This window comes from Hippocampus comes, unplaced genomic scaffold (genome assembly GCF_001891065.2).
Source record: "Hippocampus comes isolate QL1 unplaced genomic scaffold, H_comes_QL1_v1.1 scaffold147, whole genome shotgun sequence".
NCBI classification, from domain to species: domain Eukaryota; kingdom Metazoa; phylum Chordata; class Actinopteri; order Syngnathiformes; family Syngnathidae; genus Hippocampus; species Hippocampus comes.
This window is the reverse complement of record NW_017805009.1, coordinates 1,618,421-1,645,561: the sequence shown is the minus strand read 5'-3', so window position 1 is coordinate 1,645,561 and position 27,141 is coordinate 1,618,421. Positions and strand designations below refer to the sequence as shown.

Genomic DNA, 27,141 nt, shown 5'->3' with positions numbered 1-27,141 from the left:
ATCAGATCGGAATGAAATTTTGCACAGAACCTTGTACCACAGTATCGACAAGAATTCCGACCCGGCCCGACGAATCCGACAAACTTTTTTTTTTGCCATGAAAATGTGGACCACCCTAATATACATGTATATTTCCTGATACTGCAGGATATTTATTATGCTATACTCCTGTACTCGTGACTGACTGCTGCGTAGCTTGACAGTAAATTCGACCTGGATATTATTATATATGTTATATTGCCACTCATATTGCCACTTTACATTTATGTCTACCTCTCATGATCACGAATCTGTATACTGTTGTTATGATGGCACTTCATTCTGTCCTGCTTTTCTTCTTGTGCGGACGTTTCTGTATGCATGTGTTGATTTTGTCATGTCAATCTCGCATGACCAGATTTTCAAATTTAAAAACTGGAACACCACAATTTGGCTGCAAATCCAAATACTTTATCCAATAAATTCTCAACAGGAACTCTTAATAACCAATTTAATCGCTGGTCAATCAGGTGACCGGTGGCTGTGTTATTAATTTAGCTCATGGGAAATGCTATCCTGGTTGATGGTTCAACAGCAATAAACAAGTCAATGCACTCACCATTATCCAACATTTTTTGCTCTGTCCCAGCAAGTATTGAAGCTGGCTCTGCTGTTTATCCCTTATTGTAACGTTGGAAATATTCCACCAGAAAAGCTCAGCCTGCCTTCGGTCTGACTGGCAACAGTAGCATTAGGGTAGTACGACTACATTTGATTCTTAGACACGGAAGCAGGAAGTAGTTCGAGTTCCGGTATAATGAAAACATGCCTGCTCGTCAGTGCTTTGAGTGGGCTGGTATGCAGTGGTACAGATTACCAGCACTTCTTAATTTTAGCTTCTATTGTACCAGGATTTTTTATGGCATTGCGGGACTTCACATGAGCCCACGGTGCCCTCTTTTGTTCTTTTTCTCTCTTGAACTTAGTGATGCGAATACAACTCCTTCAGTAATTCGATAATAGTAATAGTACCTCAAATTAAGAAGAAAATTATAGTGGGGGCAGAAAAAAAAAAATCCTAACAGTTTATTTGGCGTGTGCTCCATCATTTAGACATGGTAAGGGAGCTGCAAACATAACATAACACACCGCCAAGCAAAGGCTTAAAAATAAAAGCTTACAATAGAGTGACACCAGTTCAATAGCCTTAGTGGGCTTTTATATTGAAGTTGGTCTTGACTTGTCTTTTCGACATTTTGGCTTGCCTTATCACAGTTTGTATTGCTATGAAATAGTTGTAACAAACATCAATACAAGGCCAAGCCGAAACCATATTCAATTGCAAACCTAGACTGCTAAGAAACTGTTCGTTAATTACATCATCATTGGATGGTACAACACAAATCTTTTTTTTTTCAGGTACCCAAATTACTGAAGAAGTATCAAAAAATGCAACAGAGAAAGAGAACGAAAGAGGGTACTCCGGGGTCCTATAAAGTCCTGGTAAGCCGTATAAAAGTCCCTGTGTGCTAGAGGCTAAAATTGATAAATTCTGGTAATCCGTACCATTGCATATCAGCCCACATAAAGCAGTGCACATGGACCAAACAGTTGGCTAGTTGACTGGAATAAAAAAAAAAAAATTTTTTTTTGAAATACCTGAGACCTAAAAGAAGGACAAAACAATGGGGCTGGTGAAACCCGAAAAAAAAAAAAAACAGGACTGTCCCGGCTTAATTGGGATTTCTAATCATCCTATCGCAATCTGATCCATATGGCATAATCAAATGTAGCATTATCTACTCACATATTCAGATGAATCTATTCCTGAAGTTTGGTTATTAATAACAATAATAATAGTAATAATAATAATAATAATAATTGTTTTTTGTTGTACAGTATATTAATTGCAGGAGTTCCAAATGTAGATTTTTGCTCAAGGGAACAAAATGCAGGTGATTAATTTTTCCTGTACATCTCTGAATCAGTCAGTCCTCATGATTTACACACACACACACACACACACACACACACACACACACACACACTCCCACCCACACACACACGCATAGACACTGAAGCATTAGTAGAGCGCTAGCATCTGTGGCTGTACAGCCAGTCCTAAGCTGCAGGGTTATGTAATGTCCTCTGCCATTTCAAATGATCTCGAACCACAAGCGACTGTTGACTGTTGTGGATTTGACTGCTGTGTCTGGCCTCGCACTGTGTGCTGTGTAGTCAGCAGTTGGACGTGGCTAAAGACTGAACGGAGCTGGCGATGGGTATTAGTGAGTAACAGGAGGGAATCCTCCATTGAAGACCCTGCTAACGGAGTGCCAACTCGACATTTGTGGCCTTTCTGCTAACCTCCGGAATGGTCTCTTGCTTCACGACATCTCAGCTATATTGTAGGACGCAAAAAATTTGAATTTGACTTTTTAATTTGGTTTCTCGTAGGACAAACTTGTCTCGGAGGACAGGTCCTCCGTGCTACTACATGCATTGGGCAATACATACCACATACAATACGAAGCATACATTGGACAAGAGATTACAGGCAGATGCACACCCCACACTGCCCTCATGTCCTCCTGCCTGTCTGTCTACCTCCCTCTAATTGTCTGTTAATTAAGCTGATAGCCTGCGTTATGAATGAGTTTTTATATCGGTTTAATTTGCGGAGAAGAGTCCTATACCACCTTCCGGAGTTTAGGAGCTCAAATTGGGAGTGTAGCACATGGGAAGGATTGTCTAAAATGTTGTTGGCCTGTTGAATAATGGACTGGACATATATGTCCTGGGGAGCAGGGGGTGGGGGCTGCCCGATTACCTTCCCTGCTGTCTTAACGAAGCTGGTTATCTGAGCTTTTTAACAGTTAGGTTCCCAAACCAACTGGTTATTCCAAAGCGCAGGACTGATGGACAGGGTATCTGTTGTTATCACAAAATCAGCCCATTGGAGAAAAAAAAGCGATATTTAAAATACCCTAAAATATATATGTATGTATAATATATATACAATTGATAGAATTTGTCACTTTTGTTTTGTTTTTTTTTGCACACTATGCATATTGAAGGCAACAGGAGATGAAAGAGACAAGCAAAGTGTGTGTAATGAGGTTCCCCCGCTTGCATCAAGCTTTCTCAGCTACTGAAGATCAGAAGAGGATTCATTAGTTATTGCTAGAAATACAGGATTTTAACTATATATATATATATATATATATTTTTTTTTTTTTTACAAAATGTTTGGGCACTTGAATCAGAGTAGCTATTCACAAGCAACAGAGATTTTATCAGTGGAAGTTATACTTAGTACTGGGCTCCAGGTAGTCATTTGTGATATACATGATGTATTTTTAAAAAATGATTATCTTTGTATCATTTAGTCAAAACTCAATGCATAATAGGAATGTAGTAACTGCTATTTTTACATATTCTGGAGTGGCAGAATTAGCGAACGAGCACTTTTGGTGCATTGAAGTTATATTTGTGTTTTGGGATAAGAATGTATGTTATATTTTGGGTTGAAACTTAAATTGACAGTGATAAATATAGAAAATTTTAATGGTGGCATTAATTACTCACAGATTTGAGTCACATTGAGGCTTGGTCTTCATATATATCGATTAAATGTTAAATATGTCTTATTTTTGTATTCATTCTAAATGTCAAATATGTCTTATTTGTGTATTCATTCTAAATACTTGTTAAGTTTGGAAGCCATTTGTCAAAAGTTGACCAATGACATTTTGTTGGGGTAACAATTGGATTTACGATGGAAGATGGAGAAAGTGCAAGACTGTAATCTGAGGGAAAAAAAATTATCATGACATTTGATTTTTTTTTTTCCCTGTACAGGTTTTTCAATAACCATGTATTTTTTTTTTTAAATCACTGCATGCAAATATCTTCCTCTCAGATAAATACACTGTGTGCAAAGCACTGCTGTACAATCTCATTGTGTATCTTATTTGCATTCGTAGCAGCCTGATCCAGTTTAAGGAGATGGTCTTCCTCATCCATCTTCATCTGCTGCGCCGCAAACGCCTCCTCACTTAGGCGGGAGCTCATTACTCACAATGGCAGCCATTTGAATCTTTCCTCCGAAGGAATTTTAATTGAGCATTGGTAAATGTGTTTGGAACAATTATGTCTCTGAAAGCAGAGTGCTTTGTGTTTGCGGACATATTTGTGAGAACAAGATTCATTGTGCACATTGGTAGGATGATGACGATGATGCCGTCTGGTTGTGGAAACTGTTCACTTTAGAAGCCAGCCCACATGGGAGATGACAAGCTGTCGGTCTGTGGAGGCACTGTGTAATTCTCCGTCATTTAGTTTCAATATAACGGCGCCTTGTAGTGTACACCGGGGTACTTTTTGATTAGATTGTGTTATTTAGCTTTTTATAATCCTTCTGAGTTGTAGGAACATCTGTCAGCGTTACAAGCATATTTTGCATTTGCGTTTGATTCAACAAAGATTTAATTCAGGTTGATAATGATGATTCCTAGCCTTAATCCTTCAAGGTCCAATAAAACGAGTGTTTGCCCAATAACTCTATTGCCTTACATTGTACTCTGTCCTATAAATGAAAAATAAAAAAGAAATCCCTCTGTGTACGTTTGGGAGGCGCATATGTCTATGCGGTTATGACTGATGTTGTCTTAAAGAACGAACTATCCATTCTGTTGGTTGCCTGAAGGCAAATTCCTCAGGATTATGTATTAAAGGGTTAAACCTCATGCATCCTCCTCGCCTTGTTCTCTGACCCCAGTGCTGCCTGTTTTATTCAATGTACCCGGCACTCAGAGGGCAAAAGGAGGAACAAACAGATGCAGTGCCTTCGAGTGAAATGTATTTGAATTTTTGTGCGTGTACACATTCGTGTGGGTGTGTGTCTGTGGCCCCCTTGGAGCAGGAATGAACACTCAGTCATGTTTGATGAAAACATCACATTTTTTGCAGCCCACTCTAGAGAGAAGCATATGGTGCTGACACTGAAGTCATCATCTATATGAAAGTGAAGCAGATTTATGTTGCAGAAAGAAGTGAACGACATTTCACTTTAGTTCATGCTAACACTTGATGAAATGAATCCGACAGGGAATTTTAGGTGCAGTCTAGCTTTGTGGCTTCATGTTTGGTGATGTGACAAGGGTTGCCCTATCCATCAGGCATACATCCGATACATGTGGTGGAAAGCCTTCGAATAAATCACCCAACATAAAAATGAAGCAAATGTGCAATGTTTTCATTTTGCATTGTATTATTAGGTCATATTGTATTTCACTTCTTATTCTCTCTGGAAACTTGTTATTGACCCTCCAAAACCCTCTGATGCTTTCTTCTTTCTACTCTAGGAGACAGAGATCAGCGCCAAGAGAAAGGAGTGTGAAGCGCTTGAGGCAGAGGTGAAGAAAAAAAATCAAACATGTCAGACTTTGGTAAGTGAAGAAAGCACCTGAGCTTTAGAATAAAAGGATGCAGGCAAAAATGATTCAGGGCTTTTAAATATTCCTTCTGATAAAATGAGTTTCATTCTCTTGTAACGACAGCTTGAATCTCAGGTGGTGACAACAGAATGTGATGAATGGTAACAGTTAACACATAGTATGTGATGCTATGATCCAGGCAAGCTGTATGCAAGCTGTCCTCTGTGGTTTGTGTTTAGTAAATGGATCTCCATGCTTATTTATAGCATAATGCTACATGGGCTTCGATGTCATAGATACATATTTGACCTTGTATAATTCCGTTTTGAAGGACATGGTGTAAGAAAAAAATGCCCTTCGGACTCAGAGGTGGCTGCTGGAATTTTCTACATACACTCTGTGTGTGTGTGTGTGTGTGTGTGTGTCTGTGTGTGTATATATATATATATATATATACACAGGCGTCTTCGGGCAGTAGGCAGGGTACACCACCCTGAACTGATTGCAATTCAGTCACAGGGCACACATAGAGACAAACAACCATTCACACCCACAGCCAAACCATCACTGATTGTGAGGTGATCGAAAGCCATTGTTTGAAACACATACTATAGTGGCGCCAACGTTTCATATTGATATGCATTTTGGGTGTTAAAATGTGTTGTCTCAAGTGGTAAACAATATATAATCAAATAATGTAATTGTTGGACCGGTTTTACTTCGATTAATAAAAACTAATCAATAGTACAGTAGCTCCGGTAATCTAATCTGTGTACGTCGGTGTTGTCAAGTGGGCGTGATGGTAGCGGACCCAAAAAAGCAGGGATGCAGGAGAACCAGGGAGCACTGAAGAAAATGTATTACTATAAAACAAAACAAAAACAAACAAAAAAACACTTGCATGGGTACAGTGGAAAAACTAAATCCAAAACACAAAATGCCTTAACAGTAAAATAAAACAACGTGACAGTAAAAGAAACAAAAAACCAAGACAGTAAAACAAAACAATGTGACAGCAACAATGTTTTCACAAAGATTGACAGAACCCAGCGAACGAAATACAAGCAAAGTGATGAGACAACTTGAAACACCTGGACAAGACACAAAAGGTTGACGGAGCTGATTGGTTACACACAAGGGACCCGGATGACGAGAACAGGTGGAAAAAAAACCAAATGAGGAACACAAAAGCACATGAGGAAATAAAACTATGAAACAAAAGCAAATGTAATCTAAACAAAAACAGAATCATGACAGGTGGACCTTTTTGTTGAAGGTCTGTAAATGTATATCACATAATTACTTGAGAACAATATTGTCAACATTCTGTTTTGATTGTATTTTATATACCCTGCTTAGTTGGGCGGCTTTTATTGAGAGGAATGTGTTCCACCACGACATAATAAACATCCAATGTGATCTTGGGGGTTTCACCTCTGCAGTTATGTCAATCCCATAAGGCAGATCGAGATTGCAGGCTTTTCTGTTATTACTATTTTATATTACACGATGGATAAAGTATGTATTTGGCTCCGACGCTTTATGTTCGAATTTAAGAGAGAAAGCGACTAACTGCTGCTTTAATGCTCCAATGGTGGATCTTAAAGTTTGGTCCCAACAGCCTCGTGGTAGCCTGGTTGAATTCACTGCCGTTGTTTACGTTTACAATAGAATTCCATATTCAGTGCCCACGCATCAAAGTTAATTTTGTTTAACCTGAGGAAGCAGGAGTAGCAAAGAGTGGATAACCTAAACCTGGAGTCAGAGGGTTCCAAGAAAGAAAGGCGCTGCGGGGTATTTAGCAGTCATTTCAATCACACTTCAGGAATTCTTCCCCTCGTATTCTCAAGCCCTCTTCTTTGGATGATCTCTTTTTGTATTTGGTTCTCTACCACAAATAAATACTCCATTAGCTGCATTTTCCTTACAGCAGTCCTCTCACATTCTCAGCCCACAGCTGCACTTCCCCTCCTGCCCATTGTCAGCCCACCGAGGCCAGGCGAAGCGGCCCTCAAAGGACAAACTGTCCCCAAATGGCATGCAGAAATGGCAGGTTGTTCTCCGGAACAGCACTTATCTCCTCCCACACGGAGCCTTGAGGACCGCCGCACAAAAACACACACCAGAGCAGTGAACACGAACGAGAGTGCTTCAACTTGACAGAAAAGTCACCTCCTATTTAGTACAAACTTGGTTTGCACTGTCTTTCTCTACTTTTGTCACCCTTTCAAAAGACTTTGAGTGTTGCAGACATACAATACAGAATCAAGTGCAGCAATGTGCTTCGAAAACAATGGGAATTCTGCAAATAGAGCCGCTGTTCACGTAAACGTCAAAAGCCCATATGAAGCCACGCAGTACTGGTTATAAGGCACTGATCAGTATTGTCATGTTCGGTAATAATGAGTCTTTTTCTAGACATGTAACTAGACCTTTAAGACGTCAGAAGAACCACCATTTAATTTCGCCCCCCGGTGAAAATTTTCCATTTTGAAAGTTAAGGCCAAATACACTTGGTGTATAACAGTATCACACTAAATAACACAGTTACATGAATGACTTTTTTCCGCAATGCAGTCGTGTTAGGTGGCACGGTGGAAATTGGTTGGCACGTCCACCTCACAGCGCAGAGGTCGAGGGTTTGAATCCGGGCTACAGACTTCCTATGTGGAGTTTGCACACGTTGACAAATGACCGTGTCCCTGTTATATTTGACAGTGCATTTACAAAGGCTATACACAGCAACTGTCTCATTAAGACGATCTCTTTTCTTGCAAAATCCAAAGTGTATCCAGAAAAACTAAAAATTATTTTTCCCCATCTTAAAAATCTCCTCTTCCTTGCCGCAATGATCCATGCTGCGTGCGTGACATAAATCTCAGGTGCCGACCGGAGATGACGTGCACGAGCGAAAAGAAAATAAAAGTTGATAAAAAAATAATATTCAAACTTGAGTTAAAAAAAAAAATCACAAGAGGCTAATAAAATGATTTCACTTAATTATATCGATTCAGTCGGTCGACATGATGACGTTGTGTCGATATTTGGCCAGTATCAAAAACTAGTCCAGCGCTGATCGATGTAGCTGGATCACTGGGCGGATACATCGATTAAATAGATGTAATTTTACACCCCAACTCCAAAAGCTTTTTTAATCATAGAAGTGGTAACACCTAATTCCCCATCAGTCACATACCCCGACTTTTGGAGGAAATCTGTGACATGCGGCTATATAATGTGTGCATAGCGCCATACTCTGCTGTAATACGATATGCAGATATCACAAATATGAAGTATTCAATGAATTTAGCAAATTCTGACATCATGCGTGTGTAGACCAGTTGAGCGACTGTGTGCTCACATCGTCTGTGTGAATGACAGTAAACTCGAGCTTTGCCATCTGGTACCTCCACCCTCTCTGGAATTAAGTGTACCACTCTAGTCCATCAGCTGAGCGTGTCATACCAAGGCAACTTTGCAAGCGACACTTGAATATGTACTGTGCTAATCAAAGATCAATAGAGGCAGACGGCAGAAAGTCAACAAGTCGAGGGATTGCAGCGCATCTCTGTGCCGTCACGTTGCGCTTGCTGTCGGGTGTTGGAGGCCTTCTGTCTTGTTCCTCGTTTCCTCAACGGCGAGCTGTTTGCAAACTCAACGCCTTCTGTTAAAAGTGTGATTGGCAGCGCTTTTATATAAGCCTCATGGTATGCATTTTTTTCCCCTCACAAGTATACTTAAATTGCCTCAGTCTGAAGATTCACACTTCTCTCTGAGGATTTTATGGCCATGCTGATTTGAAGATGTGCTGTAATTTTGCACCAGTTTGGTTTTACAGTTTATGATCGATCACATTTCACAACGAGTGCCTGACAGGCAAACACCCTTGGTCATTTGGGCAAAGACGATGGATAAATAAGGATATATTTTTTAAGTGTGTAGGATGTGTGTACAGAGCATCAGCAGATGGGGCTGCTACATCTAGTGAAGGAGAGACGAGCGAGTGGAGTCTTTGCTTTATTGGTATGTTCAGTGGCACCACTGAGTCATCCGTCAGTCGGGTTGACATTAAGCACACATCTGTGGACCACCAAGCTGAGTCAGGCCATGTCTAGACATAACCCACACTTCAATAAACAATAAGGACCAACTCCAGCAATACACTAATTACATTTATTATTCATGTAATTATACAGACTACATTAGATTGCACAAATATTTTCACCTTACACGAGTAATCCCAGGATACTCGTGGACGTTCATTACGATAGCCATTTTGCAACATAACCTGGGCATTGCTCTCTCAGGATTACAATGTGTAACTGTGTCAACACTTTAGAGGGTAAACAAACAGGAAGACGACTTTTCTTAGATTTCACACGATATGGTCTTTGTCATCGCTGTTTTCGTTAAAATTATTGCCCCTGATTAAGATTTGGGTGCCTAGCTAAGTTGCCTTTAAATTGAGGGATCCATGGCTCTGAAGAGATTTTGAAGCTTTGAGAGACGGAATTCATGCAGGCTAAATTCAAATTCTGGTTTCCTTAGTTGATGGAAAAGCAGATGTCGGTGTATATGTACCACTGTCCACAGGCTTTGGTTTAGTCATGATTTCTTAGCGCTCATACTAGATGCAAGTATGATCATTCACATACATTAACATTATTTGTGCTCCAACCAACCATATTCTTTCTCAACAATTTTATCAGATTTTCACTCACCTCACAGTCATATATTCAATGCTGCACAGACTTAATTGCCCTTGCCGCATGAGGGGAAATCTGAGTTTATGCAGTTGTCCCGGATCACAGCAAAAGTTTTTGGTGAGCATAACCCAGGTCACTATTTAACATGTGCTTTATACTTCCCTTTCAAAGTATTTTGTAAAAATGACCACAAGCAGTATTGCAAACTAAAGTTTGAGATGATGAAAAAAATAAATAAAAGTTCACACGTATTGAACCACAGGAGGGTTTGTTTAATAAACCAGATGTTGCATACTGTATGTGTGACGAACACTCAAAGATCATCGTCCACCTTTAAATGCAACCTGTCTGGTACCGCCTGGCAGAGTAGAAAGTCCTCCAAATTTCACCTTGCCAGGGGCTGTGTACAACGCAATCAATTGAGCCAGTGGGCCTCAATGTCAGCTGGGCATTCTTTATTTCTTCTCCCCGCAGTGTTGTATGAAAGCGACACGACTTTCACTTTTGGATAAAAATAGGTTCCAAGAGTGGAGCTTTGACGTTGCCTTTGGAGTTTCAACACTGAAAGACACATTTCTTAAATCAGGATGTGTGCATGCACAAGATGTCGCATCCATCCGACTATTGCTGCGAGTGCCGCTCAATATCACGAGCTGGAGAACGATTCTGCTGCAAAGTGTGCTTTTACGGTGACCAGCAAAGACACATTCATATTCTCAACCCAATCATACAGCACGTAAAATATTAAAACTATACTTAGAGTGAACAAGTCTGTGAGTGTGGATGTAGAAACCTGGGGAGTTTTGATCATATTTTCAACTGAATGTTTAAAAAACAAAAACTTGTTCAAATCTGGAATAATCCGGGTGGGAGTGGATCCCAAAAATGTAGACAAGGATAAAATTCTTCTGACAAAATGTTTGTTGACAAAAAGCGCAAGACCGACAAAGTACAAATGAGATCACTGGCACAAGGAACCAGGATAAAACGAGAAAGACCAAAAGCACTTGCAAAAGATAAGGAACAATATAAACCTAAATTGCTTGTCGCTCAAAAGACAAGAAAATCCAACACACGAGAAGTACCAACTGAGAAATAACAAGAACTCCTTACATGAAAAAGTACTAAGACGAAAACGTGGCATGAAACTATGAGGCAGAAAGTCATGAACAGCTAAAATAATCAGGCAGTTGAAGATGAGAGTCGTGAGCAACTAATAATGCGACAGCCAGGTGTTGGCGTGGCAGAGTTTAAATAGGCAGTTGGTTCACGAGGAAGATTGCTGACAGGTGCGCCGCTGGAGGGCACGCCCTCCTGTCCAGCAGGACCTGAAACCTAAACAAACAGAACCGTGACAAAAGTCAGACAAAGATCAAATTTTACTGCAATTTCTTGTTTAATGTCGAGACCCGGTACACCACTTCACTGGATACTACCGTATTGGCCCAAGTATAAGATGGTGTTTTTTGCATTGAAATATGACTGAAAAAGTGGGGGTCGTCTTATATTCGGGGTCTAGGCATTATACCCATTCACGACGCTAGATGGCGCCAGATATCATTGAAGTGAATGCTGAACTTGACTCCCCAGGCCAAAGTGAACCCCTGCCACGAAGAATAAAAATAAAAATAGCGGTAGCACAAAGAAGAAAAATAAAAAATAGCAGTAAGAAGGAAAAGACAAGAAAATAATATCAGAGATAACAGAAAATGGACAAACGTAGTGACAATCTGGAGAAAAGTGGGTCGAGGATCGGCCAGGTTAACCGGCAGCTGAGGAGAAGTTATGATGTAATTTACATTTCAAAAACCAGAAGCCATTCATTTACGAATGTGATTGCACTTTAGATTTGAATGAGGCAAAATAACATGCTTTTTCTCTCAAATATATTGTTATAATCATTTATTTCAGATATACTGGTAATTATTTTCTGTATAAAAATGAATTTGGTATTCAAAAAGTCTTTTTTCAAACTTGAGTCTTTAAAAAGAGGGGGTCGTCTTATAATCAGGGCCGTCTTATATTCGGGCCAAGACGTTACTTCACCTTTGTTGGGGTTTTTTTTGGCTTATGTTTTAATTCTGTTTATTTGTATTGTAGAGGACGGATAAATGGTGCACAATTGCTAAAATTAAACAACTTACCCACTAGTGTGTGTGTGTGTGTGTGTGTGTGTGTGTGTGTGTGTGTGTGTGTGTGTGTGTGTTTATGAAAAAGTCCTCCTCCATGGGCAAGGAAGTGCCCACGGCCACAGTCTTGGCTAATCCTTGTCCCTGAAAGGTATTCTGTCAGAGAATATTAAACATTCTCTGACATAATAATGTAATTAAGAGTAGAAGAAAATACCGAGCCCCCGAATAGGATGAGCAATACTGCCTCCATCACCAGTATATAGCACTAATAACTGAGTTCACTGCACTATATTTGGCAGTCTAAACCCAATTTTTCCTCTGCCTTTTTATGCTTAGGAGAATGAGCTTCAAGACTTTTTCCAGGAGAACACACACTTAAGCCTCCGGTTTTTCAACGGCAGTCATAAACCATCTGAATATGAGAGGGTAAGAGGCGACAACCAAGATACACACTTGCTGTCATATCTGATTTTAAATGAGCCACTGTTGAACTTGCATGCTTAAAAGTGAGCGTCTGCCAGTTTGGATCATTCCTTCCACAGCCTCCCAAAGAGCAGTCAAGTGTTATCTTTGTATATAAAACATTTCTTACGAGTGAATTTTAATAAAGAAGAGTCCGAGTTAAATAACAGTATGTAATGTGTTATGCCGCTTGAGAGGATTGTGAAAGCTTTTCACTTTATTTTAAGAATGAATATAAAGCTACCTTCGTAAATGTCAATGTATATAAGGGGGTTCTGAACATAGTAAAAGTTTTCTTGAGCTAACTGGCAGTATGGAAAAATAGTGCCCCACTCTCTGATGTAGGACACTCACAGATCCTCTGACTATCCAAAAAGCATTCATCTTTCTTTCGTCCCCACGACCTTAAACGTCTTCTACAGTGAGTACACAAAACTCAGCTACTAAATCAACAAAAAAGCTCAGTCTCGATGGACGGTAAGGCAATTAAATGAAGGAGTTTATTGGCAGATAGTTGCTGTTGGGGCTGCAGAGGAGTGGGATGCTGGTTATTGATGTCCTCTTGGGACTGTGGGGTAGCTCTTGAGGTTGCTGCCCCTGAATTGTTCTCATCGGGGTTGATTATGAGAAAAGCATTTGGCAGGCCTTGATTCTACACGCGTTGTGTGATTTTCATTAACTTCTGAATAAAGCAAGAAACCATTTAGAATTGAAAAAAAAACAACTAATGTGCCGAATGGCACTGTGTGTGTGTGTGTGTGTGTGTGTGTGTGTGTGTGTGTGTGTGTGCGCGTGTGCAAATTCCAAATACGTTGAATACACCATGTTACTTGTGCAGCAACTTTATTTTAAGAATGAATATAAAGCTACCTTCGTAAATGTCAATGTATATAAGGGGGTTCTGAACATAGTAAAAGTTTTCTTGAGCTAACTGGCAGTATGGAAAAATAGTGCCCCACTCTCTGATGTAGGACACTCACAGATCCTCTGACTATCCAAAAAGCATTCATCTTTCTTTCGTCCCCACGACCTTAAACGTCTTCTACAGTGAGTACACAAAACTCAGCTACTAAATCAACAAAAAAGCTCAGTCTCGATGGACGGTAAGGCAATTAAATGAAGGAGTTTATTGGCAGATAGTTGCTGTTGGGGCTGCAGAGGAGTGGGATGCTGGTTATTGATGTCCTCTTGGGACTGTGGGGTAGCTCTTGAGGTTGCTGCCCCTGAATTGTTCTCATCGGGGTTGATTATGAGAAAAGCATTTGGCAGGCCTTGATTCTACACGCGTTGTGTGATTTTCATTAACTTCTGAATAAAGCAAGAAACCATTTAGAATTGAAAAAAAAACAACTAATGTGCCGAATGGCACTGTGTGTGTGTGTGTGTGTGTGTGTGTGTGTGTGTGTGTGTGTGTGTGTGTGTGTGTGTGTGCGCGTGTGCAAATTCCAAATACGTTGAATACACCATGTTACTTGTGCAGCAAGCGTTTGATGGTATGTTATTCTGCCATCCATGAGAGTGCATGACACTGTTTAACGAAACCCCAGTTGGAGTTGACGGGAAAACAAAACACACAATGGAAAGAGCTACACACATTGTAGTTTTAAATCCAAGACATGATTAAAAAAACATTGCCAGTGTTTATGCTCAAGTCAATGTGAAGTGCTACTGATATGTTTATCATGAATTAGCATCGACTTCCGGGAGTGAGATTTCTTCAAATACAAACAAATATTCGTACACAAGCGCTGTAGAAACACAAATGATAGGTAATAGAACAATACCCAAAGGCCCAAATTCTTTCCAACCGGCAAAAAACAAGTTATATTAAGAGAACTCCATGCAATATTTTTCTCTTATCTTATTCTAATGGTGTATTCCATGCATGCATGGCACCACACTGCCCCTAGGAGGCCAATGCGCATACAGCAGGAACCGCTGCTATTTATTTTTATGAATTGCTTTTTATTACAAGTAATTTAGGATACTATTATTTTGCATTGTTACCAACTTATTTTTTGCTTGTACTTTCAAGTTCTATTGAAGGTTGTGTTTTCAAGGATTTTTTATTGTCTTGCCAACACACACTTTCACATGATGCGGCATGAAATATGACACCTGAGGTCCCAGATTTTCCCAGTCCATCCTAAAACTTGTAAAAATACAAAATAAAACAACAAAATAATAAATACGATAAAGAGACAAGGGAGATGCTTATTCTGGCGCGGTTCGAAAACGAACCGAATGATGTTTTGGGATCCCAGAGTGGTAGACACCAGACAAAACTCCTTAACAAAAATATTTCACACAAAACGCACCGACAAAGCAGAAACAGAAATTGCTGGTCAAAAATGACCAGGGAAAGAAAACCAATACTTTAACCAAAAGCGCTTGCAAAAGGCAAGGAAGAAATAAACCCGACACTCCCAAATGAAATCCCAAGAATCCAATTCACCCGACGCAAGAACCCAGAGAACCAGGACAAATACGACGGGAGGTCGAGAAAAATGATCACTTGAGCAACAGCAGTAGCAAGGTCAACAACAATCTGACCAACTGCTGAAAGTTTGTCGTCCTTAAATACATGGCTCCATCATGACAAAATTGACAGCAGGTGTGCACAATGCAGGATGGACTCCAGTCTGCCACCTGCTGGAGAAACAAGAACAGGAACATGACATATGCATGGTTCGAGTGTGCACTAAGACGCAAAGCAGCAAAGGTGTTGCTGCAGCAGAATGAAAATTCACATGAATTGCACATGATACTTGCAAGGTCATTTGCACTTGACACAAGAAACGAGTGTTCAACGCTAAAATATTCGACGTGCAGGGATGAACGGGCATGAGACTATGATGGTAGTTTTGAGTCGGTGAATATTGGTAGTTGAATAATTTTGAAGTCTATGAATAATCATTTTTATTTATCGGGATTTCAATATAAATCTGAATAATTGTGCTGGTTATTTTTTTCCCGTAATAGCCTAAACCTACCCACGACATACAGTATTATGATTTTCTTAGGTTGGTTTTGCCACACATTGGTCAGACAGCCATCGTGAGGAGACACGCTGGCTTTTGGAAGTGATTTAGTTTTCCACAAGGGCTGATTAGGAATTCGTGGCTGCTCTGAGAATGGCTGAACACACCATTCACCTCAGTGGGGGTCTCAAGGGCAGAAAGAATATTAAGGAGAAGCAAAGATTTGAACGTGCGCAAACAACTACCGGTGCCCATTTATTTTGTAGTCTGCTTACTGAGACTGAGAGGCAGTGTACGTCTTGGACTACTCAATGTTGGATTCACAATGGTGCAAACATCCTAAGCAATTTGTGTAAGGCCATTGACAGAAAGTTGTGAATTTAAGCATCTGGGTTGAAACATTTCATTTTGAAATATGTTGGATGCCATTTTTGATCAAATGTTGACATATTTACGTATTTTTACTTCCAAATTACAATCTAGAAGAAAATATGTATATATGTGCCAGTCCGCTCACTCTGTGTTGGGCAATTAGCGCAGAATAAGCCCAAAGTCAAACTCATCTTGAGGTCAAACGCTGTGATTTTCACCAGGAAATCAAACAAAGCCAACAAAAGCGGTGCAATCAAACCTTTGTTCTGTCCTTGTTTTGTTTGCACAGGTGAAGTCTGAGTATGCCCAACTCAAAGATACGCTCGGTGCTGTGACGCAGGAGAGAGATTTAGCCCTGTGGGAGAGAAACCAGCTCCAAGGCAAACTGGAGAACCTAGAGCAGGTGCTCAAGGTGAGAAAAGCAGCTCCATGGTTACGAGTGTATCTTCTTCAGCTTCCCAATTCAAGAGACCACTAACCTTTGCCGGAACGGACCCCTTTATTGCGCTAAACTACCTCTTTCTGGCTGCCTTAACGCTACACTCGTCTAATGTCCCTGACGTGTCTGTTGCCTCCTAGTGTCGTGCTGGAAGGTCTGACCAGGAGCAGTGAAAGAGTAGAAGCTCTGCGTTTCTCCCTTCTATTCCACTATTTCATGCTTTGCCCATCCCCTCTCCCCACTTGCCTCTCCCCCCGCTAGATTTAAAAGGTATCACAGCTTTCCAGGAAGCAGTGTTGTTCAGCCCATTCTGAATGCTTCTTCATTGATGGGATGCTTACAGACATTGGAATGCTCACCTGGCTAAAAGACCACAACTGTGTGGAATGTGATTGATGCATGAGGCGGAGTGGAAGAGCAAGTCTGGGTCACCGCCCCCTATGATGATATTGTCACCGACACCCACATTATCCTTGGGCTTCTTCGACTGGCACGCATGTGTCATTGGCTCCTTTCACTTTATCGTGTCACAAACGTTCACTCGATGGGGTATAAGAATGGATGACAGGTGGAACGAACTCCATTCACTCCTTTGGATTGAAGTTATGGATCACAGACATGGAGGCACACTTTGAAATTTGCTCACCCTTTTCATGTAACTCCGCACTTAAGATACAACTTCCACTGCCAGTCATGAGATTTCTGACAGGCATTGTGTTACCTAAAAGGGGAAGCAAAATTGGCTTGATGTGTATTTTGATTTTTTTTAATTTTTTTGTCTTCATCCAAATGTACCTTGGCGCAAATATTGATCTGATTCCTGTTACTGATCACTTGGTATGGACTTTTGTCACATAGCGATTGCTCTGATAAACAGTGTGAATGCTGACAGATGAGCTTTCCGAGGCAAAAGGTGTCCCCACAGCATGGGCTTACTGAGTCCCAGTGGGTCATTGGGAAAGGAGCAATGATCTCCCGCGAGCTGTGCGAGTCAGCAATGTGAAACTCTGTAGTATCATCAGCAACAGTTTTTATTTGAATGCTGAGAGAAAAGCATTTACACGAATGCCATTGTAATGAAACAGCTGCTTCTTTTTACTTTCCTGCTCGATAGCGGTGTCATCTCTGAGTAGAGGCCAACTCACTCCAAGAACAAAACACGCTTCTTATTCAGCGTGAGTGAGTGAGCTCTTACCTTTGTCAGCCCGTACTGCGTCGGGTTTCACTTACGGTATATCATTTTGGACTTATTCTACATTAAGATAAAGTATACGAATATGGACAGAAAAGAAATGCCGTGACAAGGATGCCATAGCATCGCATCAAAAAGATTGCACTGATGTCCTCCTTATACCGTATTGGCCCGAATATAAGACGTTGATTTTTGCATTGAAATAAGACTGAAAAAGTGGGGGTCGTCTTATATTCAGGGTATATACATTATACCCATTCACGACGCTAGATGGCGCCAGATACCATTGAAGCGAATGCTGAACTTGACTCCCCAGGCCAAAGCGAACCCCTGTCACGAAGAATAAAAATAAAAATAGCGGTAGTACGAAGAAGAAAAATTAAAAATAGCGGTAAGAAAGAAAATAGAAGAAAATAATAGAAGAGATAACAGAAAATGGAGAAACATAGCGACAATCTGGAGAAAAGTGGGTCGAAGATCGGTCAGGTTAACCGGCAGTTCTCTCAAATATATTGTTATAATCATTTGTTTCAGATGTACTGTAATTATTTTCTGTATAAAAGTTAATTTGGTGTTCAAAAAGTCTTTTTTCAAACTTGAGTCTTGAAAAAGAGGGGGTTGTCTTATAATCAGGGCCGTCTTATATTCGGGCCGATATGGTACTTCTTGCAGACTGATGTGCTGTAATGTATTCACCATCATTGTCATCCTGAAAGATTTTTTTTTTTTTTTTGCATTCTGGCCTGGAAAGAGCATTTGTCAGCAGTCACACATCATTCATTAGGGAACTGCAGTTTGGAGTCTATGTTGCGCTCATCCTTCAGGGTGTCATTGAGGTCAGAACACTGTACACTGTTAACCAGCTTGTGCGTGCGTGATGCGGGCGAGCATGTAACACTTGCATTGAGTGGAATTCATCGTGAAGACCGAGGATGCACTTTGCATTGGCTCTTTGTCCCACTAACATTAGCCGTCTTTATGCCCTCCTCACACAATCCCCCTCCCTCCCTGGTCCTCCAAACTCTCAACCCCCTGCGGACAGCATATGCGTGAGGCTGCGGAGCGGAGGCAGCAGCTCGAGGTGGAGCATGAGCAGGCCTTGGCTGTACTCAATGCAAAGCAGCAGGAGATTGACCTGCTTCAGAAGGTAAGAGAAGTCAGGTTGTTCAACAGTAAAAGCTGCAGAGTTCTTGACAGCTGTTCTTGTTTCTGCTCAGCCGGCATTGGTGATGGGCTTCAAAAAAGCTGTTCCGCTATTCGAGGCTGTGCTACATCACAATAAAACTGAAAGAGTCCTTACACTTGGCATCTTTCCAACAAGTTGTCATCCCTGGCGCTACTAGAGCTGTCCACCGTGACCCCATCCATCCCTCAGCTCTCCCTTCCCTACCTAATCATATCTGTAACATTTCAGAAGCACTCTTGTCTGTCACAAGCAAGCAAATGGTGCACTCCAATTGCAAAGTAGTTCTGACACCTTTTTGAGGCCTGCTTATCCAAAAAATGCTGACCAAGACCGTTTTGGTACTTGGCCTTTATTTTTTTTTTTGTGCACTGGAACTGACTTTAATGTCAAAACGAGTGGAGCAAAGGCTGAGATTGTTGATAGTGTGAACGTGATAAGAATTGTCACCAGTTCTTTCTGTGTGCAGCTCGGTGTTGCTGCTCTAGCGTTGCGCTAACTTCACAGTTGGCCACTTGCAGGCAGCGTTTTCTCTCATTAGCAGAAGCTCATTCCTGCCTTATCTGCCTTCAGATGCGCTGCATTCTCTTAAGTGATTTGCCTGCAAAATAGATTCAAGTGTTCAATCAACGTATGCTTTCATATTTTCTCCGAGCAGATGTTCCTTGTTCTTAAAAGATATTTTCTTTTCTGCCACATTTTTTTTAATCATCAGATGACTTGCAAATGCACTGACCATCATCAGCTTGGATACATAAACACAACACCACCGACAACACAATTCCAGTTTGGCCAGCGTGATTTTTGTTGTTAAATGACCTGTTAAAAGGCCACTACATGTTTCCTGTTTTTCTCTTGTTGCCATTACACAAGAAAAAGGAACTCATTACAGCTAAACTGGTTGTGGTGGCTAACATCTGGAGGCTAGAATGTAACCGTTGAACGTTTTTTTTTTTTTTGCTCTCAGATACATGGAAAAAAAATTAAAGCACAGCAGAATCAAACTTCCAAAAAATGTTCACTTCCATGTATCAAGACCAACCTGCCTCAAGCAAAGTGCATGAACAAGTGTGCATTAAGAAGTGCGTGCTGTCAGGCACCTCATTGCTATTTTTAGCCAAATGATCCTTGAATGCAAAGAGGCAATTATGCTCCGAAAACTGGAGAACTCCAACCTCGAAAAATAGAAAGTTTAGTCTGTTGTGATTGAAGTTCAGTTTGTTTTCCCCTCGGTGCCGTGTTTTGTCAGGTGTGAAGACAGTAATTGAATTTGTGTTCAGACTGAGCCAAAAGGTTGGTTCTGCTAACAAATGTTCTGGCTGCAGTTTGGTTGTGGCAACAAAGCAAAATGAGTTTGATCCATTCCATACGGCAAATGAACGAATTACGTTGTGGCACAATGAGCAAGAACAATGTTGATGTTTGCTGGTTGTTAGCGATCGTTGCTGATGGTGTCATGATTCGCTCAATTGACTTGTTTGACCAGCTTGGGTTCAATTTAGCAATACAGTGCACCCAAAATTCGGCTACAGAAATGAAAAACTTTTGTAATTGAAACATCATGACTTAAATAGGAAGCAGTAACAATGCAAGCATGCACCGACGGCCCATTGAGCTGAGCAAAGTTAGTGCATTGACACACATAAATGAGCCTAGATCCAAATTACAACAGAAAATGTGAGCAACATGTGTCCGTGAAGTGACACGAATGGACACAAAACACAGTTCTAAAGCTTCTTCTTTTCGCCACTGACTGTTTTCTGTTCGGTTGTGCGCATTTGCTTTGGGCGCCTGTCTGCAGTTGTGACGTTTGTCTCATTTTGATGACGTATAGGTTGGATGAGCGCGACCTGAGCAGCCAGACTGCAGTCACATCAGATACATATTCCGTTTAAATCCACAGACAAAAGAGGTCTGGGTTGGGTTTAGAAAAATGAATTTGTACTGTTCACAATGATGTATAAAAATAAATTTTAAAAATCCGTTAGGAAACAACATCACGATATATTTGGAAAAACACAGAAAATTATGCAGTCTGGGATCTTTTTTTTTTATCTTTGAGATTTTTAAGGTCCAGTTTATTTTGGGGAGGGGGGGGGGGTTCGGGTTTTGGCATTAGTTTCCTCATTTTCAATTTTTGGTTCTGGCCCAGATTTTTCATTTTGATCCATCCAATTCCCATTCAGACACTGTGAGTGTGAATGGTTGTCTTTCGCTATGTTGTATGTGTCTGTGATGTAGTCTGCCTTTTGAAGCCATCTAGAAAAGGTTTCAGTTCGTCATGACCCTGAAATGATATATCGGATAGTAAATTGAACGGTGGATGTTTATTGGCTCTGTTTCAGTTAGTTATCTATACAGAAAGGCTCCTTCTTGTTTACTTTCATTCATATGTTGACAGTATGAAAAGAAACAGAGTTTTTGTGCTGGAATAAGTGTCATGTTACTATCCTGTACGTTGCAGGTCTGCCTAATGTTGTGATTTGTGAATCTATGCCTAGTCTTGCACGGATTGTTTTGTGCATTTTTGGATTAACCAATTCCAATGAAAACAAACATTATATTGGAAATATTTTGTGAGAATTTGTAATTATTTTAATGACAAGTAGAAGATTAACTCCAATCATGTCGACCTGATCTCGAACCTGTGTTTTCCAGGCTCAGGTTGAGGCGAAAAAGGAACATGAGGGCGCTGTCCATCTTTTAGAGGTGAGCTTTTGAACTGAGCGGCGGGGCTTTGTGTGGTTCTCGTATGTTCAAGCAGAATGGTAAAACCTGCAGGATAGAGCTCTGTTCAACCTCCATATTGGTCAACTGCTCTTACACCCAATGACAAAACAGCCGTCCAAGTTGTGCTCATTGTTTTTCTCAAGTTTAGGTTAATTGTCATGTTGAATTTGTATTATTATATACACAAGTGATTTCACTTCTGTCTCTCTTTCTCTCTTTTTTTTTAACTGTGTGGGTGTTGATACTTAGAACCACTTGGACAGCATGCAGGTATTTCAGAATACTTTTTTTATTGATGTAGTGGATATTTTAACATCTTCTCTTGTGCTATCAGTAGAGGCACTTCAGTTTATTCTTTGTTATAGTGCAAATGGCTCAACATCACAGATAGTCATGGAATAAATGCACAATCCAACCATAGTTTTAGAAGAGTAAAGTCTATGTAAACAGTTATACTGGTTATATTTTGTTGGATTTTGGTTTTGTGAGAAACCTCTCCTCGGACCTTGCTGCCCACCCACCTCGTATTCCTCCTCCCTTCAAAGCACACTCACACACAAGACTCTGAAACATGACTGACCGTATAAACACGGCTTCTCTTTGCATTGATCACAGAGAAATATTCAGCCCATTACTTTAATATTTGATGAAAGGTTTTGACAAATGAAACTTTCATGGCATCCATAAAGTAAAAAGACGCCAGTGACCTCACGTGCCGCAACATTAGGTGCGCCTGCACAGTCTAATGAGGTCCAACAGAAGAGTTGTAAGGGGAAAAAAAAGGAATTTTTGAAGCTAATGTTTTCTTGACACCATCAGATATGTATTAATTCATAATTTATTTGTATATTTGTAGTTTGCAGTGGTGTTGAACTGCACTGCATCATTCTGACAGCTGCATCATAATATTTTGCCGCGCCTAATAAGAACTGACGCCATGCAACCATTACAGCATGTAACCCCCCCCCCAAAAAAAAACCTTTAACTTGATTTATTTGATCATATCCTTATAATGTATTTAATGAATTGCCTAGTAAAAGTAAAAGCCTCTGTTCCCACACAAACTACTGCATATGATCAATGATCGTTGCATGTGCATGTGTTACACCGTGCCAATTCAACACAGGTGTCGAGAGCTGCATGTTGATTTGACATTTTTTATATATATATATATATATATATATATATATATATATATATATATATGCGCTTTCGCAATGTGAAGTAGAATATTGTGCAAGCAAGAAAATGAGGCTTCAACACCTCGGCGCATTTGCCGGTTTGATTGAAAAACAATGAATGGCCTTTTTTCCATTGATGCTTTTTACGTTGAACTGTTGTTAGTTTCTGAATTACTGTGATGCATGCATCAAATTTTGTCTGCTATAATTGTCCATACCCCTTTTGTAGTGTAGACAGTAGCGGTAATACCCATATTGTCCGTACTGCACAATGTAGATCCCTGAATACAGTGGTGTGCTCTCCAGCATGTGATTGTTTAACATCTCGCAACCTGCGGATTTCTTAACATTTTCATGTGTTTCCAATTCTATTGCGCTGTCTGTCTTTTCCCAATATTTGTATTTTTGACTCACACCTGTCCTCTTTACCCTGATCGCCATCAGGCCAAAGTGCGCGAGCTGGAGGAGAAATGTCGGAATCAGAGCGAGCAGTTCAACCTGCTGTCCAAAGAGCTGGAGAAGTTCCGTCTTCAGGCGGGCTTTGACATCCTCAGCACTGAACCTATGACAGTGTGTGAATCTCCTGCTTCTCCCAACAAATCTCTGTCCCAGCTTCTAAATGGATTGGCAGCCCCCATAGGCAAAGGTGAGACTGAGTTCTGATGATTAGTATGATTTTCAAGAAAGAAAATAAATGTTCATCGAGGACAGGTTGACTCGGGGGGCATATTTTCTGGTCTATTGTAAAGTGTTTTTCTTTGTGAAATGTATGCTGCGCAAATACCTGTATATAAATGTGCTCTCGGCACTTGAGCAAAATTTGCATAAAACTTTCAACTTTTACATATTTTTTTAATCTGTCATAAATGTTGACATTTTCCCACTTGACAACCTTGCATTCGCAGTTGGATTCATGGGAATCGTTCAGGTTATGGTGTTATGCTGTAGTGCTTAAATAACTTACATAAATGCTCAGTTGTGGTTGTAAAATCAGTATAAATTCTGATCAAGGCCATTTGAAGATGAGTATGTAGGGATATATAGAAAAACTGTATTCTTTTCAATGATGTCATGTAAATGCCATACGCTAACAGATTGACTGAGATCGACTATAATTTTTAGTGTCGTTTTCAATTTTGGTTGTAATTAGTACATATTTGTTTTTTTCCTTTTACTGTCTTGTCGTCAGTTCTGTTGATTGGCTGTGAGGCGTGATAACATGCTTTCTTTGAGCCACAGGCAGTGAGACTCCGGCAAGCAGATCTTTGATATCGGAGTTCATTCGTCCACTCCAGACCAGTGGGGACAAACCGGAGCTCCTCTCTGTCAAGCCAACATTCCTTACTCGCAGTCGAGGCAGCAGTTCAGCCAGGACACTTCTTTCTGAGGTCTTGGATAATGTTCAGTTGAATATTGTACAGCTATATGTAGACGGTGAATGAAGGAGAGAAAATGATATTCTTTCAACTCGTGTTCCTTCCTTATATGCATTAAACATTGAGTGCAATTCAAGTACAGCAGAGGCATGCACAAATACCATCCTGGGGGATGTAGGGTCCGCCTTTCTTAGGGGATCACAGCAATGTTCATGAGGCAAAGTGGCATCTCCACAACAGTTCTAGTTTCCATTTCCAAGTGCTTCGCCTTTACAATCCAGCTGTCAGTTATTTCTTTTATTACTTTATTAGGCACTGACTAACCTGTTTAATAATATTGAGAATGTTTTTCAAAGAGCTGCATTTTTCTTCTCCAGATGGACAAAGAGCTTGGTTTGACCACCAGGTCTAAGCCACGGTTTACAGGGAAGGTCCGCCTGTGTATAGCTCGCTACAGGTAGGTTAAAAAAAAAAAAAAAAAGATATGTGGGGCCGTGGTAACAGTCAAAAGGCCAATTGCACAAGCAAAAATAAATAATTAAATCCATAAAAAGTTTGCTTAATCAAAGAAAATGTTATAACTGGCACATCATCATTAGTGCCTGCCTGCCTCGGCGGTAATGTACAAGATCTCATTGACATCATCAAAAGATTTGTTCTTTTTCATTTATAGGACTTTTTTTTGGATAAAATCTAAACATTAGTTTTGTGTTTTGTTAAGTGCACACCACCAACACATGAATGAGACGAATCAACGACAGATGAGGCACAAGTTCCCGTCCAAACACTTAATGCTCCACTTACATTATGTTGCCAATGGCCACGGCAGCCCAGTTTGACTGACCGAAACACAGTGAGCCATGGTATTTTGGTCATTCCTTTTTCCATATTCAAGTCTTGATATCAAAGGCACAGTACATTTCGTTCCCTGATTTTACCATGGGACGTCTTTACATTCCCGACCGGTCCATCATGTTCTGATGGGGTGACTCACCCTTGCCACGTTCTCATTCTGTTTTTCACGGGACAAGGTCTCGACAGATGAAACGTGTCAGCTATGGAGTATTTTACCATTGCAGACTCAAATGAAGCTCCCCTGCCGGGTTCGGATTTATGTGTCACAGCGTAGTTGAATGAAGCATGCCATATCAAGCCGTATCAAACCGTCACGTGCCGGTTCACGTCACACTTTGCGCCTTTCCTGTTTTTTGCCCAATGGCCTGAAACAGGGTTAGCGCGGTTGCCGGGAAATCATTCTAAATGTAGCATTACTATTGACTCGACCTGGAAAGTCATGCCCCGTCATAGAGTAGATGAGTTCCCCTTTTTCACCAAGGGTCTTTTCTAATTGTGTGTACTTATCTTGAAATCAATTGTTTTAGTATAAAATAATATGATTGTTCTGGTCAATCCATAAATGTGAAACAGGCTAAGATTTTGCTATTTTGTGCTTTTGTGCTAGTTACAATCCTTATGATGGGCCAAATGAGCATCCGGAAGCAGAGCTTCCTCTGGTGGCAGGAAAGTACCTCTATGTTTACGGAACAATGGATGAGGATGGCTTTTATGAAGGTCTGGTGCCACATATAGTTTAGTCTCCACTTTCTCAATCGTACCCCCATTGCCAACCATCTCGTTCCCATTTTGTATTTTAGGAGAGCTCCTGGATGGCCAACGGGGGCTCGTCCCCTCCAATTTTGTGGATTTTTTAAAGGAGGAGACAACCTCCATTCAACACAGGGACTCAGTAGCTAAAGAACCTGGCAACCTCAACCACAGCAGCCTGGGACCTCAGAGACTGGGAGTCAGCAGGGGGATGGAGACAGGTTTAGGCAGCCTGCTGTCTGACAGTAAAGAAGGCTGCCAAAACAGCGGCAGCAGCCTGGGCATGGACCTCCTGGGCTCCTCCAGCAATGGGACGGGAACCTTAGATGTCAATATTGACGAGGTTGGTGAAAACATTGTGCCTTATCCTCGCCGCATCAACCTGATTAAACAACTGGCCAAGAGTATCATCATTGGCTGGGACCCCCCTGTTGTTCCTCCTGGCTGGGGCTCCATCAGTGGCTACAATGTCTTGGTGGACAAGGAGATACGAATGAGTGTCCCCTACGGGGGCAGGACTAAGTCCCTGATTGAGAAACTCAATCTCGCAACCAACACCTACAGGATCTCCGTGCAGAGCGTGACTGAGCGCGGTTTGTCAGACGAGCTCCGGTGCACAGTGCTGGTGGGAAAAGACGTGGTGGTGGCCCCTTATTACCTGCGGGTGGACAACATCACGCAGGGCTCCGCTGAGCTCTCTTGGATGCCCAGCAACAGCAACTACAGTCACACCCTCTTCCTCAATGGCGCAGAGTACGACATGGTCAAGGCCGGCGGGTATAAATACCAATTCTTCAATCTGAAGCCCATGACGGGTTACAAAGTGAAGGTTGTGGCACAGACGCACCAGGTGCCTTGGCAGCTTCCGACTGAGCAGAGGGACAAGAGGGAAATCTCTGTGGAGTTCTGCACCCAAGCTGCAGGTGAGTCTGCAAATTAACTCGATATCAACCATCCATACTGTACGTTCAAGATACACAATTAATTGTTCAGTAATCACTAACACAGCTTTGTTTTGTAAAATCACTTTAAACAAGTTTGGAATGTTAGTTTGAACCATATTCCTTCTTGGCCTGTGTTTTCAGTGTCTGGTCTTGTAATCTTCCCGTGCATGTTGCCTGGGAAGCAAAGCAAAATAGAAAAAAAAAAAATCATAAGACTGAAACTGTGGTCTTTTCAACCTTTTATAATAATGTATAGGATATTCTTGTTTGTATATTTGTATTAAGAATTGACTTGCTATGTTTCTGACCACAAAACAATGAGCAGGTACTGTTTAGCTTTGTGACTTTGGTGACGAGATCAAGCTGGAATTAGTTGTACAGTGTGTCCACAAAGTTTGGGTACATACATATATATATATAT

General features: G+C 40.9%; 1 protein-coding gene across 13 annotated transcripts in view; it reads left to right on the top strand.

The window, feature by feature from the left end:
* The window catches only part of rimbp2b (RIMS binding protein 2b), a 91,071-nt gene that overhangs the window by 41,052 nt on the left and 22,878 nt on the right, over positions 1 to 27,141 (top strand). For 8 of the 13 annotated variants that reach the window (XM_019862797.1, XM_019862795.1, XM_019862794.1 and 5 more), the window contains exons 1-9: positions 16,401 to 16,482; positions 18,744 to 18,848; positions 21,543 to 21,593; positions 21,864 to 21,884; positions 23,240 to 23,441; positions 24,035 to 24,183; positions 24,549 to 24,628; positions 25,634 to 25,743; positions 25,827 to 26,699. In XM_019862797.1, the coding sequence (XP_019718356.1) occupies positions 18,747 to 18,848; positions 21,543 to 21,593; positions 21,864 to 21,884; positions 23,240 to 23,441; positions 24,035 to 24,183; positions 24,549 to 24,628; positions 25,634 to 25,743; positions 25,827 to 26,699 (1,588 nt within the window). In that variant the 5' untranslated portion in view covers positions 16,401 to 16,482; positions 18,744 to 18,746. Of the gene's footprint in view, positions 1 to 5,345; positions 5,430 to 12,591; positions 12,682 to 16,359; positions 16,483 to 18,743; positions 18,849 to 21,542; positions 21,594 to 21,863; positions 21,885 to 23,239; positions 23,442 to 24,034; positions 24,184 to 24,548; positions 24,629 to 25,633; positions 25,744 to 25,826; positions 26,700 to 27,141 lie in introns of those variants that run through there. The other 5 variants (XM_019862798.1, XM_019862790.1, XM_019862788.1 and 2 more) reach the window with 4 other exon arrangements.